At 34.4% G+C, this 16,132-nt stretch overlaps 1 protein-coding gene across 1 annotated transcript in view; it reads right to left on the reverse strand.

Moving 5' to 3' along the window:
- Positions 1 to 16,132, reverse strand: part of LOC149731428 (tenascin-X-like) — a 53,932-nt gene that overhangs the window by 13,773 nt on the left and 24,027 nt on the right. The window contains exons 35-56 of the mRNA XM_089884681.1: positions 15,610 to 15,741; positions 15,216 to 15,356; positions 14,590 to 14,739; positions 13,762 to 13,899; positions 12,942 to 13,091; positions 12,050 to 12,184; positions 11,204 to 11,596; positions 10,393 to 10,527; positions 9,447 to 9,554; positions 8,840 to 9,005; positions 8,460 to 8,546; positions 7,295 to 7,437; positions 6,773 to 6,906; positions 6,140 to 6,280; positions 5,416 to 5,601; positions 4,583 to 4,746; positions 3,424 to 3,602; positions 2,839 to 3,028; positions 2,047 to 2,238; positions 1,418 to 1,530; positions 646 to 786; positions 25 to 127 (exon numbers count right to left, since the gene is read on the reverse strand). Coding sequence (XP_089740807.1) covers positions 25 to 127; positions 646 to 786; positions 1,418 to 1,530; positions 2,047 to 2,238; positions 2,839 to 3,028; positions 3,424 to 3,602; positions 4,583 to 4,746; positions 5,416 to 5,601; positions 6,140 to 6,280; positions 6,773 to 6,906; positions 7,295 to 7,437; positions 8,460 to 8,546; positions 8,840 to 9,005; positions 9,447 to 9,554; positions 10,393 to 10,527; positions 11,204 to 11,596; positions 12,050 to 12,184; positions 12,942 to 13,091; positions 13,762 to 13,899; positions 14,590 to 14,739; positions 15,216 to 15,356; positions 15,610 to 15,741 — 3,421 coding nt within the window. The remainder of the gene's footprint in view (positions 1 to 24; positions 128 to 645; positions 787 to 1,417; positions 1,531 to 2,046; positions 2,239 to 2,838; positions 3,029 to 3,423; positions 3,603 to 4,582; positions 4,747 to 5,415; positions 5,602 to 6,139; positions 6,281 to 6,772; positions 6,907 to 7,294; positions 7,438 to 8,459; positions 8,547 to 8,839; positions 9,006 to 9,446; positions 9,555 to 10,392; positions 10,528 to 11,203; positions 11,597 to 12,049; positions 12,185 to 12,941; positions 13,092 to 13,761; positions 13,900 to 14,589; positions 14,740 to 15,215; positions 15,357 to 15,609; positions 15,742 to 16,132) is intronic.

Raw genomic sequence — 16,132 nt, forward strand, 5'->3', positions numbered from 1 at the left:
TTATGTTGCTGCTAATGTTTTTACCAGATATTTCCGGATTACGAAATCTGTTTGGTCTCCAATTCATTACAATCCTTCGAGGATTGGAACTAACTAAGCCAACATTTCTTGGAGCTTCTGGTTTAGTCTGAAACACAAAATGTATAGTAGGGTGGAGGGAAGACGGGACATCTTTTCTTTCTATTTTTTCTCCCGATTTGGTAATAAACAAAGAACATTCTAAGAATAAGGACCGTGTTTTCATAGACCGTTCTTAATTGTGTAAAACATGATCAGGATATTTGGATATTATGTGCTAACGGTGTCTCGTCTTTCCACAGCCTACTATATGTTGCGTGTAAAAATAATAACGTTAAAAATAATGATATTTAACAATAAAAAATTGCCTATTAAAAACAACACGGTAATAAAGCTAGAGAAAAATTAAAGTCGAATTTATAATTGATGTACAGATCCTTAAACCTTAATTTTTTTGATATCGCCGCAGAAAATCATTAGCCTGCTGTTTTTCTATTGTAAAAGAAGCACCTGTGAGGCCACCAAAATAAAAATATAATTCAGGAACTTGAAAACGAAACCATTAATATCACGGCAGCATCAATTTAGTATTAATATTTATTTTTTTATTCTTTATATTAACCCTACCTGTTGAAACACTTGCTCAGTTCCAGCAAGTCGATTCGTTGGAGTTAAAATTCGTAATTGAACCTTGTACAAGATACCAGGCTCTAAATCATCTACATCGACGAAGTTCCGCGAAGAGTTGAATGTTTGTCGAGATACAACCTAGTAAATAACACATACAAATACATAGTTTACAAATACATGTGTCTGTACAGTGTAGTCTCTGCATTTTTTTTCTTCCAATTAAATGTAAATATGTTTTTTTCTGTAAGCGTGTTTTAACAATTGTTGTTTCGTCGCTATATCCTGTCTTTTCGTTTAAAATATTTCTAATTATTCCCTTCCGTAATCGAAGAGACAAATAAAGTTATTATTATTATAATAATAATGGAATAAAATATACTTTGAAAATCTTTATTTTAACTTCTGAGTATTAATTTAATGGCTTGATTTTAATTTTTTTAACTCATTTTTTTTATTCAATGTTAAAATAATTTTTAAACAAATTTATAGATATAGAAAACTGACACTTTTTCACAAAAAAAAAGAATTTTTTTATTTCTTTTAAATCGTTTTTTTAAATTTTTTTTTAAACAATGTTAGAACAATTAAAAAAAATATAAATAGATATAACAAGCTGACATTCTTAATTTTTATCCCTTAACTCATTCTTTTATACAATTTTTTTTTATTTTTTTTTTATGTTAGAACAAATTTAAAAAAATATACAAATAGATACAAGAAGCCGACATTATTACAAAAAAAAAATAATATTTTTTTCATTCATACGCACCTGGCCGTATGGGTTGGTGACAACAACAGTGTAAGTAAAATGTTCACTTGGCTCCCAATTAACGCGCATAATATCTGTATCTACATTGTCCACACGCAGATTTGCTGGGGAAACTGCATTAAAAAATATCCAGCTGTTAAACTGTCATACACCTCGTGCAAGCTTACGAGTTACCATGCATGTTATTTTGTGGGAAATAACCTTTGTTGATAATTTTATTTTATTTTTGTACTTCCTTTTGATACTTTTTAATTTTTTTTAGTCATTAAAATATTGGAAAATTTCTGAAATGTGTAGCATGTAGCACCCCATTGAATTCATTGCCACAGTTTTGGCACAATGGTGCATATGTTAATATCTTTAAAGTGTATGTATAGATTGGGGACAACTTATTTATTAAAAATATATAGCGGGTATAGAAAATGAGCAACACTTTCATTTTATTTTCTCCACCCATTTGATAGTAAACAGAGAACATTTAAAAAATATGAAACCTTATCCTCACGACTCCTAAAGACCGTTGTTAATTGTTTAAAACACCATCCGGATATTTGGATATTATGTGCTAAAGGTGTCCCGTATTCCCCCACCCTATTATGTCCCATCTTACCCCTACCCTACTATATTACCCAAGTCAGAAAATGATGATGTAGATTGTCTTCCAACTACTGGCGAACTGCGACGATAATTATAAAGAGAATATACAGATATCAAATATTCCGAATCAGGTTGAAGGTTTTGAAGTTGTATTCTGTTGTTGTTGTTAACCTGTAACCTTAGCTTGTCTGGTGAGTCAATTGGTTGATACTCAACAACATAATCTGAAAGAAAAGGGAAAATAAATTTAGGGAAAAATAATTATTTTTGCCTGGTAGGAAAACTATGAATGTAACTTACTTTTATCCCCGCGTGGCAGGGAAATGACAGTTGTGAAACACAGGTGTTCTGTTTTATACACCTTAAGCAAGCTTACGAGTTACCAAGTATGTTACTTTATGGGTAGTTATTTTTGGGAGATTTTTTTAATGTAAAGCTGATAATTTAGACAATCCATTAGTGACCGCTGCGTTGGAGCAATTGTCGCTAAGTGTCCTGCCCAAAAACACATACACCCACAATGATAGCAGCGTCGAGCCTTGAATCCATTACCTCTGGATTAGAAGCAGGCGTGCTAACCAATTGTGCTACGGCGCTGGACAAACATGTTAACTTAATAATAATGTGGTTTTATACATGACATAAACTTATCTTTGCGTGTTCGGAAAATGGCAGTTTTTAAAACACAGGTGTTCTCTGTGCTCAAGGACACATACGCATACAAAGATAGCAGTGAAGAGCCTTGAACTCATTACCTACAGGTTAGAATCAGGCGTGCTAACCACTATGCTAATGTAACATACAGTTAGTAAAATGTTCCTAACCTCGTATATGCAAACTTGGATGGTCCCATGTTACATAGAACGAATTATCGGTCACATCTTCGAATCTCAGATTACGAGGTGCAGGTAATAATGTGGAAACTTGTTTGTTTATTACATCGGTGTCTACTTGGTTTATAACTGACTTAACAAAGACTTCGTATATTGTGCCTGGCTCCAAGTCTTGTATGACCTTTAGAATTGATAAAAATGAATGAATGTAACTTACTTTAACCTTGCATGGTTAAAAAACGAAAGTCGTTAAACACGGGTGTTCTGTTTCATACACCTCGTGCCAGCTTAGGGGTTACCAAGTATGTTACTTTGTGGGTGAATATTTTTTGGAGGGATTTTTATATTTCTATAAATAATAAGTTTGAACTTAAAAAAGTCACTTTGAAAAAAATGCTAAAACTTCTTTAAAAAGGAACAAAAACTATAATTTAGTTTTTTTAAGAAAAAAAGAAACAAAAACTTTAAAAAGAAACAAAAACTAAACTTTATTTTTTTATTATTTTTAAAAACAAAAACTTTAAAAAGAAACAAAAACTACGCAAGCATTTTAAACTACTTTTTGAACATATTTACCGCTTGGTTGATATTAGATGGGAAAAAGTTGGATTTAGCTGGTGAGCTGGAATCTTGTTTTTTCACAGAAACCTCATATCCAGATAATAAAGGATTGGTTGGCCTTTCTGGAACCCAAGCCACGTCAAACGAAGTATCGTCAATGTTTGTAATGTAAACACGCTCTGGGTGATTTTGACCTAAACAATATTAAATTCTGTGATTTCTGCTACCAGTTATAGTAGGGGGGGGGGAAATGGGACACCTTTTTATTATATTTTTTTGTCCCATTTGGTAGTGAACAAAGAACATTCATAGAATTATAAAACCGTATTCTCAGGGTTCTCTTATAAAAAAATGTTTAATATTAATTCTGTGATTTCTGCTACCAGGTATAGTAGGGTGGGGCAGATGGGACACCTCTTCATTCTATTTTTTGTCCCATTTGGTAGTAAATAAAGAACATTCATAGAATTATAAAATCGTATCCTCACGACTCTCTTATAAAAAAACGGTCAATACTTATTTTGTGATTTCTGCTACCAGTTATAGTAGGGTGGGGGAAGATGAGACACCTTTTCCTTCTATTTTTTGTCCCATTTGGTAGTAAATAAAGAACATTCATAGAATTATAAAATCGTATCCTCACGACTCTCTTATAAAAAAAACGGTCAATACTTATTTTGTGATTTCTGCTACCAGTTATAGTAGGGTGGGGAAAAATGGGACACCTTTTTATTATATTTTCTTGTCCCATTTGGTAGTGAACAAAGAACATTCATAGAATTATAAAACCGTATCCTCAGGGTTCTTTTATAAAAAAATGTTTAATATTAATTCTGTGATTTCTTCTACTAGGTATAGTAGGGTGGGGGAAGATGGGACACGTCTTCATTCTATTTCCTCGTCCCTTTGGTAGTAAACAAAGAACATTTAAAGAGATATAAAACCATATCCTCACGACTTCCGTAGACCGTTGTTAATTGTGTAAACATGATCAAGATATTTGGATATTTTGTGATAAAGGTGTAAACCCTGAAAATCTACATTATTCACTTTTTTAACTATTATATACTATGTAAATTTGCATACAAAAAATTTAACAAAACAGTCTAAAATGTTGGTAATGTGAAGAGAAAACATGTGTTAGAGGGCAGATAGTCGAAAAACTTATACTGACCTGTAAAAACTGAAGCATTTGCTGGCACACTTTGAAGGTCTCTTCTTACAGCATATACAAACAGATGGTATACGCTTCTGGGGGTCAAATCTCGGAAAATCGCGAATGAATTACGGAGATTGCCGGATACAACGGTGGATCCATTTTCATCTTTCAGAACGACACTGTTCAAGTGAAAGAATATGTTTAGTAAATGTAACTTATTTTATCCTCGCGTGGCCGGAAAACGACAGTCGTTATAACACGGGTGTTCTGTTTCATACACCTCATGCCAGCTTACGAGTTACCAAGTATTTTACTTTAGGGGTGACTATTTTTTGGGGGGGAGGGAATTTTTTACTTTTTTAATGTGTGGCTGATAATTTGGACAACCCACTAGTGACCACTGGGTTGGAGCAATTACTGTTAAATATCTTGCCCAATGACACATACGCCCACACTGGTAGCAGCGACGAGCCTTCAACCCATTACCTTTGGGTTTGAGGCAGGCACGCTAACAACTTCGCCACGGCGCTGCACCATGAGTATATGATTAAAAACATAAACAAAATTGTTTAGAGGGGGGAACCAAATCAAATAAAACAATGAATAGATTCTAGATTAGAAAATCTGCAGATTAAATATCTTGTCCATGGTAGAGCAATCATTATAATTGAAGTAAGGAATAGAGTAGATAAGACAGTACATGAAGGTTAAAGAATTAAACTGAACTGAAGGTAACCTACTTTATCTTAATGGGAACAGAACACCTAAGTTGTAACGACTGTCGTTTTTCAGCAACGCAAGGATAAAGTAAGTTACATTCAATTACACAAATGAAGAATATCAAATACCTGTACAAATCAAGATCACGATCTGGTGATGGAGTCCAACTTGCATGGACGGACACCGGAGTGACATGAGAAAATTCGACGTTGCTTGGTGGACGGGGTGCTGGTGACGTCCTTGGTGTGGTTGATACTTCTAATGGGATGGTCGTCACTTGAATACTTGACGGGATTCCCAGTTCCGAATAACGACTGCAACACAAGGCATTATATGAAGCAGGTTATATGTTTTCCTTAAAATTTACTTTTTATATAGTAGGGTGGGGAAGATTGGACACTTTTTCATTCTATTTTCTTGTCCCATTTGGTAGTAAACAAAGATTATTCAAAGAATTATAAAACTATATCCTCACGACTCCCATAGACCGTTGTTAGTTGTTTAAAACACGATCAGGATATTGGGATATTATGTGCTAAAGATGTCCCATCTTCCCCCACCCTACTATATGTAAAAAAGATATAAGTTTTCATGAAACTCACTTTTTAAAAGTAGCAAGATATATTGTAGAGCGGGGAAAGATGGGACACCTTTAGCACATAATATCCAAAAATCCTGACCAAGTTTTAAACAATTAACAACGGTCCATGAGAATTGTGGGGATATGGTTTTATAATTCTTTAAATGTTCTTTGTTTACCACCAAATGGAACGAGAAGATCGAACAAAAAGGTGTTCCATCTTTCCCCACCCTACTATATAAATCAAGGTATACGTTTTTATTAAAACTTACTGTGCATTTGGATTAGCATAAGTTGGAGTTATTGTTACATCGTATAAGGTTGATGGGATAAGGTTAGTTGTCGTGTATTCTGTATCAGAGGGACGGATTCTCACTTCGTTCCATTCGCCGTCAACATTTCCGGAAACGGGTCTTTAAAATACAAACCAGGATTTAAAACTAACAATTTAAACAGCCTTGTCAATAATAATAATAATATATTAACTTTATTTGTCTCTTCGATTACGGTAGCGAAGATTTAGAAATATTTTAAATCAAAAGACAGGATATAGCGACAAAACAACAGTTGTTAAAACACGCTTACAGTTAAAAACATATTTACATTTAGTTAAAAGAAAATAAGCGTGGTCGCTACACCTAGCAGACATATGTTTTATGAAATATTTTTATTAAATTAAGTTAACGAAAGGTATTTATTTACTAAATATCAAAAAACTTATTTATTACATGTAATATGTTGTATGTTTTTATTAACATAAATTACTTACAGAATATCTAAACAGTTATTTGTTTACATATTATCCAAAAAAAAATTATTTACTTAAAGTTAAACTTCTATTAGAAACAAAAAAAAAGATCTTAATATAATTGCATTAACACTAAATTTCGTATATTTATGCTTACCGATATTTTAGTCGGTAACCATTTATTGAACCTTGTGGGGGCGACCATGTTAGAGTGAAACCATTTGGAGAAATTTCTTGAGCGGTAAAGTCAGTCGCGGGGCTTGGTTTGGTGAGAAATTGCAAAGAATCAATCTATAATAATAATACCGTTATTTGTCTCTGCGATTGCGGTAGCGAAGATTAAAAAATATTTTAAACAGAAAAGACAGGTTCAAGGCTTGTCGCTGCTACCATTGTGGGTGTATGTGTCCTTAAACAAGACAGTTAAAGACAATTGCTATAACCCAATGGTCACTAATGGGTTGTCCAGATTATCAGCCATACATAAAAAATACCTCAAAAAATCACCCACGAAGTAACATACTTGGTAACTCGTAAGCTGGCATGGGGTGTATGAAACAGAACACCTGTGTTTAACGACTATCGTTTTCCGGCCACGCGAGGATAAAGCAAGTTACTGACAGGTAAATTTTAAGCCCTGTATCAGTACTAAAATATAGTAAAATTATTAAAAGTTTACATCAACTGTGGAGTCCCCATTTGCAAGGGACATGGTGTACTGGGTAGAAGGTTTCAGGTGTTCTAGTTGATAATAAGTCACGTATTGCGGCAAATTAATTGTCCTTGGTTGCGAGTCTTCATCTTCCAATGTAACTGTGAATCCTGTGAAAATAAACATTTATGTTTTTTAAGTTAACCAGGGGTAATGGGTTCAAGGCTTGTTGGTGCTACTGTTGTGGGTGTATGTGTCCTTGGGCAAGACACTAACAGCAATTGCCTCAAACCAGTGGTCACTGATGGAGTGATGGGTTGTACAAATTATCAGCCACACATCAAAAAAATAAAAAAAAAAAAAAAAATAATCACCCACAAAATAAAATACGTGGTAACTCATAAGCTGACACGGGGTGTATGAAATGGAACACACATGTTATAACGACTGTCGTTTTCCGGCAACGAGAGGATAAAGTAAGTTGCATTTATTCATGTTCTTCCAATTAGATATTAAAATCAAAATGTATTATGACATACTTTTATGTCTGTTGTGGACACGCCTCCGGGCACACCCCCGACAAAGGCGCACTTGCATGCCGTAGCCACGTGATCTGCGCAATCAGCGTGGTTCGCACCTGCATGCCTTAGTCACGTGATTTGCCCTGCGCAATGTGCCGCAGTCAGCGTGATTCATTATTAATAGTGTAGCTATGTAGTTATTTGTGTGTAGCTATGTAATTATTGTAGTCGCATGTCGCAATTAATTGCCCTATATATACGTGTGTGCTCGCCTTAGTTTTCATTCGCTATTCCAGCGTTTCATTCTACAACTTGGCGTCTCAATACAAACCCAAGAACACAACAATGTCTTGCCTTAAATAGTTGAGAACCGTATTGTAAATATTCCATTCCAAATAACTTTTTGTAAAAAATAATTTACAGAATACTACATATTGGGGAAGATGGGATACCTTTAGCACCTAATATCCAAATATCCTGATTGTGTTTTAAACAATTATTAACCGTCTATGGTACTTGTGAGGTTTCGGTTTGATATTTCTTTGAATGTTCTTTGTTTACTAATGGAACGGGAAAATAGAATGAAAAAGTGTCCCATCTCCCCCCACCCTACTATACATGTCATTCAAGCAACAGATTTTATTAAAAATGTAAATGATTTTAAAATTTACCGTTTTCACTTGGCATATGGAACCTTAACGTTGCACTTGTGTCTTCAACTTGTGTAATATCAACGGGAGATTTGGAAGTTCTGTCATCTGAATTTAAAAAGTTAGAGTTCAAATTATCAGCCACACATAAACTAAAAATTGTCAGACACTTAACAGCAATTGCTCCAACCCAGTGGTCACTAATGGGTTGTCAAAATTATCAGACATATGCATATAAAATAAAATACACACTCCTCAAAAAATCACCCACGAAGTAACATATTTGGTAACCCGTAAGCTGGCAAGGGGTGTATGAAACAAAACCCCCGTGTTATAACGACTGTCGTTTTCAAGCCAAACGAGGATAAAGTTTCATTAATTCATTTATTATATTTCCTTACCAGGTTCAGTTAATCTTGGATGAACAGTTAACGTCCTAGGCAAAGACTCAATAGTTCGGCCAAAAGCTGTGATGGATACTTCATAAGTGTCATGGATGCTTCTTATGGGTATCGCATATGATGTTACATCCGGTGCCAATCGCACTTGACGCCAGGGGCCGTTTGGCTGAAAAAAATAAATATAAATGATTTTATCTGTTGGTTATACTGTAGCGGTTAAACGTAACTTACTTTATTCTCGCGTGGCCGGAAAACGAAAGTCGTTATAACACGTGTGTTCTATTTCATACACCTCGTGCCAGCTTACGAGTTACCATGTACAGTGTTATATCATTTACATTGTTATACATAACTGTTACAAATTGTTATATAGTAGGGTGGGGGAAGATGGGACACATTTTGCACATAATATCCTGATCTTATTTTAAACAATTAAAAACAGTCTATGGGAGTCGTAAGGATATAGTTTCTTATTCTTTGAATGTTTTCTGTTTACTACTAAACGAGAAAAGAAAATAGAGTCAAAAGTTGCCCCATCTTCCCCCACCCTACTATATCAATTACATTAATATACGAAGCACAGTCAACTGCAATATGCACAGCTTACCTTTCTGTATTTAAAATGGGTTCCCACTCTTGGGCCATCTGGGTTGACCCATGAGATAATAAGTCGATCGCTTTGAGGACTGACATGGACATTACTTGGCGCATCCAGCTGTAAAGCAAAGTTATTGTTAAAATAATAAAATGTTTTTAACTTTCATCAGCCACACATAAAAAGAAAAGAAATTTCCTGTAAAACAATTACTTACAAAGTATGGTAAGTCGTAAGCTGGTACGAGGTGTATAAAACAGAACACCTGTGTTTTAACAACTGTTGTTTCGTTTTTATACCCTGTCTTTTTGTTTAAAATATTTCTAAAAGTTCGCTACCAAAATCGAAGAGACAACTAAAGTTATTGTTATTATACAAAACTACCTCAAAAGAAACATTTAGGTCATCTTAATGAAGTAAAAATATTATACTTATGAATGAATGGAACTTGCTTTATCTTCGCATGGCTGGAAAACGACAGTCGTTAAACACGGGTGTTCTGTTTCATACACCTCGTGCCAGCTTAGGAGTGACCATGTATGTTACTTTGTAAGCGATTGTTTTACAAGAAACTTCTTTTTTTATGTGTGGCTGATAAAACAACAGTTGTTATAAAACAGGTGTTCTGTTTCATACACCTCGTGCCAGCTTAGGAGTTACCAAGTATGTTATTTTGTAAGTGAAAATTTTTTGAATTTTTTTTTTGGGTGTGTCTAATACTTTAGACAACCCTTTAGTGACCACTAGATTAGAACAATTGCCATTAACTGTCTTGCCCAAGAACACATACACCCACGATGGTAGCAGCACAGAGCCTTAAACCCATTACCTCTGTGTAATAGGCAGGCCCTAACCAACTGTGCTACAGCGCCATACTTAAACGCTGCATGCAAACTGAACTGACCAAAAAAGCTGTATTACTTTCACAATACAGGTGCAAACAACAGTTTCCATTCACCTTTGTCATGAATGTTACAAGGGAAGGCCTGGATTGCAAAGAACCTCTTTTGCTAAACAACTTGACTTGGTATTCTGTGCCAGGTATAAGATCCTCCAATGTAGTTCTACGTACATTTTCTCTCAGCTGTTGGGTCTGCATGGAAAAATACTTCAAATTTCTTTGCGCACTTTTATTTCTATTAAAAGTTTCGTTGCACACTTTTATTTTTAAAAACAAATTTCTTTGCGTACTTTTATTTCTATTAAAAGTTTTGTTGCGCACTTTTATTTTTAAAAACAAATTTCTTTGAGTACTTTTCTTTCTATTAAAAGTTTAGCTTGATAATAATTAAACATAAATGGCTTGTTTGTCTGCTAGATGTAGCGACCACGCTTATTTTCTTTTAATTAAATGTATATTTTAACTGTAAGTGGGTTTTAACAACTGTTGTTTTGTCGTTATATTCTGCCTTTTCGTTTTAAAACATTTAAGTATTCATAAAAAAAATTTTTGCCTAAATAGCATCGTCCGTCTCCTACTCAAAAAAAGAATCTACTTTCATGTTCTTTTTAATTGAGTTATAGTACTGTGAAAAGAGGGCCACCTTAAACACAAAATATTTAAATAACCTGATCCTGTTTTAAACAACGAGCGGGTTATGGAAGTCGTGGGGATACAGTTTTATAATGGAACAAGAAAATAGAATAAAAAGGTTTTCCATCTTCCCCCACCCTACTATATCATAATAAAAATTAAATATTCCACCTAAATAGCATCGCCAATCTCTTACTCAAAAATATAATTTAGTTTAATAATGTATTTTTATTACTTGAGGTTCTCCGTGTCTCGTGAACGTGGTGTCGTATTCAACAAGAAAACCATCAATGTTGGATCCTGGCGAGGTCCATGCAATTTCAGCATCTGTAAACCCTCTGCGCAATACTTGTAATCTTATAGGAGTAGGTACAAGCAAAGACTCGGTCAACTGGGTTGCAGAAACTGGCGTCGTCCTTAACATAGGCATGGTGGTATGCTCTATAGGCATAGGGGTAGGCTCTATAGGCATGGGGGTAGGCTCTATGGGCCTAGGATTTGGCTCTATGGGCAAACGAATTGGCTCGACAGGAGGTGTTGGCTCAGAGGTTGTTGTTCTTCGTGTTGATGCCATTGTTGTCGCCATTGTTGATGTTGTTGTTGTTGTTGTTGTTGTTGTAGGAGAAAGCTATTTAAAATTTTATATTAGAAAATAACCATTGATATGTCTACTATGCTGTGGTATTTTAGCCGTTGTCGCCTACCTAAGAGGAAGCGACAGGCTCCTTAAGCTGGTGAGGTCCATGCAGTAGCACCCTGGGAGTTGGGGTAATGGGTCAATTGTGGCCTAAATCCTAGGACCCATGGCATGCCACGCTACAGGACCTCACCCACATAGAATGAAAAATTACTACTATAACACCCTGGGTGTTGGGGTAATGGGCCAATCCCGGCCTAAATCCTAGGACACATGGCGTGCCTTGCGGCAGGACCTCGACTACATAGAATGAAAAATTACTACCGTAGCACCCTGGGTGTTGGGGTAATGGGCCAATCCTGGCCTAAATTGTAGGACCCATGGCGTGCCACGCTGCGGGACCTCACCCACATAGAACAGATAGAAAAAATGATTTTGTATTACCGTTCGGAAAGTTAGTTTCGCAACTCTTGAAGGTCTTCTATTGTTTCCAATGGATCTTAGTTTAATAAAGTATTGAGTGTCTGGTGTCAAGTTTTCCAATGTAATATATGGTGTGGAAACCGGTATGTAACGTGTCTGTATATTAAAATAAGACATTAAATTGTAATCATAAAATAAGACATTAAATTGTAAATATAAAATAATACATTAAATTATAATGGTATTAAATTGAGTACACAACAATTTTAGTCAACAGTTTTTCGGAATGCCCGAAAACGACAGCCGTTATAACACAGATGTTCTGTTTCATACACCACGTGCCAGCTTACGAGTTACCAAGTATATAACTTCGTGGGTGATTATTTTTTGGAAAAACTTTGCCTTAAACCCATTACCTCTGGGTTAGAGACAGAGTTGCTAACCAACTTCTAACTATTACCTCATAATATCTAACTACTATTTCCTAGTTAACCTAAAATGTTGGGGACAATATCAACAAATATTAGTATTTGAATCCCTCGACGGCAAAGTGGTTAGCACGCCTGCCTCCAACCCAGTGATCACTAATGAGCTGTCCAAATTATCAGCCACACATAAAACATGAAAAAAAACAATCACTTACAAAATAACATACATGGTAAATCGAAAGCTGTCACGAGGTGTATGAAACAGAACACCATGTTTATAAGGACAGTGGTTGCCACATCATGCGAGGATAAGTAAGTTACATGCGTGGTACCTTATAAGCTGGCACGAGGCGTATGTAATAGAACACACATGTTATAACGACTGTCGTTTTCCGGCCATGTGAGGATAAGACACATTCATTCATTTAAAATGTAAAAATGATTATTTGTGTGTATAAACATAATAAATATTAATAAAAACATACTCTGTATGGGTTTTTCGGTATAGAACCATCTTTATACTGTACAATATATCTTCGAACAAGGGAAACGTCAACGGGAGGATTCCATTCTAAAGTTACATCGTCATCTTCAACATTTGAGACTCGTAAATTGGTCGGAGTGATTTCTTGGACCTGAAAATTAGGTTTATCTGGTCAGAGACTTTAAATATCTTTACGCACACTTTTGTTTCTATTATAAGTTAAACTTGATAATAATTAAACATAAATGGTTCGTTTGTCTGCTAGGTGTACCGACCACGCTTGTTTTCTTCCAATTAAATATAAATATGTTTTTAACTGTAAGCATGTTTTAACAACTGTTGTTTTGTTGCTATATTCTGTATTTTCGTTCAAAATATTTCTAAATCTTCGATACCGTAATCGAAGAGGCAAATAAAGTTATTATATTGTAATGGTTGAAATGTTGATTTTTCACAGATGAATTGGTCTACATAAAAGGGGTACTAGACTTATTCTGTTTAATGTCAGCCTTAAAGTGCTGGAGCATACACGCGTGTATAATTAAACTAAAGTTAAATAATGTACAGATACTATATTATGCCTATTTATTGTTAAGGTATAATATAGTACTGTGGGGTAAGATGGGACACCTTTAGAACATAATATTCAAATACCCTGATCCTGTTTTAAACAATTAACAACAGTCTATGGAATTCGTGAGGATAAGGCTTTAAAATTCTTCCAATGTTCTTTGTTCACTACCAAATGGAACAAGAAAATGGAATGAAAAGGTGTTTCATCCCACCCCAAACTACTATATATATATTTATAATATTCTTGCCTTTTTAGTTGTAAATTCCACTGTAACAGGAGATGACTGAAGTCCATCGTATACTGAACTAACAGTAACTCGATACCTGGTGGCTGGGTTAAGGCGTGACAATGTTATCACAGGAGAAGACCCACGTGTGTAAAAGCTCTGGTGAATATGATCTTATTATGAGTCGGAAAAAGGGCTTCACTTTTGTGAGCACTCACTTTTGGGACTGACAAGGTCAAATAAATGAATGAATGTAACTTACTTTATCTTCATGGCCGGGAAACGATAGTCGTTATAACACGAGTGTTCTCTTTCATACACCTTGTGTCAGCTAAGTAAGTTACATTCATTCATTCATTCATTCAGTATAATGCCACCCCTTTCAATAATTGAAAAATTTTGATAAATACAAGTTTTGCAACCTCAAAGAAAAATGACTGTTGTGTCACTATATAACCTGTATTATATTGTAACAACAGAAATAAATAAAAGTTACATAAAGTAAATTACATTCATTCAACATTATGAATCCAAAAGTAACGTGCTTGGGAAAAGGAAGCCCCATGAAATGATGAATGTAACTTACTTTATCCTCGCGCTGAAAAACGACAGTTGTTAAACACGGTGTTCTGTTTTATACACCTCGTGCCAGGTTACGAGTTACCGAGTATGTTACTTTGTGGGTGATTATTTTTGGGGAATTTTTCTTTGCAAGTGACTGATAATTTGGACAACCCATTAGTGGTCAGTGGTTTCAAGTAATTGTTGTGTCGTGCCCAAGGACACGTTACAACAGTAGCAGCGACAAGCCTTTAAAAGTTAAGTAACCCAAAGAAATATGGAACTTACAGTTTCAGGTTCCGTTCCATCAGCAGGTGCATATCGCACATTGTATTGCGCAATATTATCTCGCGGTCCCTCGGCTGTTATTTTCACACGGGTTGGCGAAAGTGAAGTGACGCGAAGATTGTCAACAGTTGAAGGAAGATTTGGTTCGGGCTAAAATAAATTAGTGTAAAAATTTATGCTTTTCCTTTAAGCTTTAAACACTTGTTTTTAGTTCAAGATATTTTTTTTAGTACAAACAAAAGATATAGTTTAGGGTCTTGAGTGCAACAGCCACTTTTTTAATTTAGACGTTTTTCCACGCTTTTTATTCGTAGCGTGTTTTAACTTTTAACAACTGTTGTTTTGCTGTTGATTCCCTTTTCTTTGTTCCTAAACTAACCTAACCTTCGCTATCGTTTTCTAAGAGATAAATCTAAATTGTTATGTTTTGATTTATAATTTTCCTTCTAGATGTAGCAACCACACTTGTTTTCTTTAAAACAAATGTAACTAAGTTTTTAACTGTAAGCGTGTTTTAACAACTGTTGTTTTGTCGGTATATCCTGTCTTTTTGTTTAAAACATTTCTAAACCTTCGCTACCGTGATCGAAGTGACAAAAAAGTTATTATTATTATTATTATTATACCTCGAATGGGGTGGTAATTTCAGTTTGTGTTAATTCTTTACGTGTACCATCGATCACAGCAATGAGAGTTACTCTGTATGTGGATCCTGGTGTTAAGTTGTCCAAATGAATTTCTTCTTCTGTAAATGTGCGTTCTATTACCTGAAAAATATATGAATTCTTAGCACACAAAAAAAATATTTTTGTTTTTTTTTTTCAAAAAAAATTAAAATTAAAAAAAAAATATGTTCCATTAACTCAAAAATACGCACACACAAAAAACTATTTTTTTTGCAAGAAATTTTTTTTGTTTTTTTTTCAGAAAAAAATCTGTTTTATTACCTAAAACAATATGTATAGCACACAAAAGAAGTTTAAAATACAGACAAGCGTAAACATTTTTTGGCAATCTTACTTCATCAGAGTCTTCCTTCTGATATTGAACAATGAAATATTCCACGTCATCGTCAGATAAGTTGTCAATTTGAAATGTTACTTCACCCGGCAGTTTATCCAACACAGTTAAGTTTGTTCTTTGAGGAGACGTCTATATAAAAATTAACTTATAAAAAATTTAAACATAAATGGCTTGTTTGTTCCTAGGTGTAGCAACCATTATTATTTTTTTCTAATTAAATGTAAATATGTTTATATCTGTAAGTGTGTTTTAACAATTGTTGTTTTGTCGCTATATCCTGTCTTTTTTCAAAGTTTTTCTTGTTTTACATACCAGAGTGTAAAATTAATCAACTAGAAAATAGGAATGATCACCACATTGTGCCTTTAATTTTAAAATGTTTCAAAAACAACGTTTAGTATTTTTATTAACTGCAAAATATTTTTTTTAAATTGCTTTTAAAATTAAATTTTTTAAAAAACACAGTTAAGTTTTTTTGTAATTTCATTGACTGCAAAATATTTCTTGATTATCAACTTAC

This window comes from Ciona robusta, chromosome 9, assembly GCF_009617815.1.
Source record: "Ciona robusta chromosome 9, ASM961781v2".
NCBI lineage: Eukaryota > Metazoa > Chordata > Ascidiacea > Phlebobranchia > Cionidae > Ciona > Ciona robusta.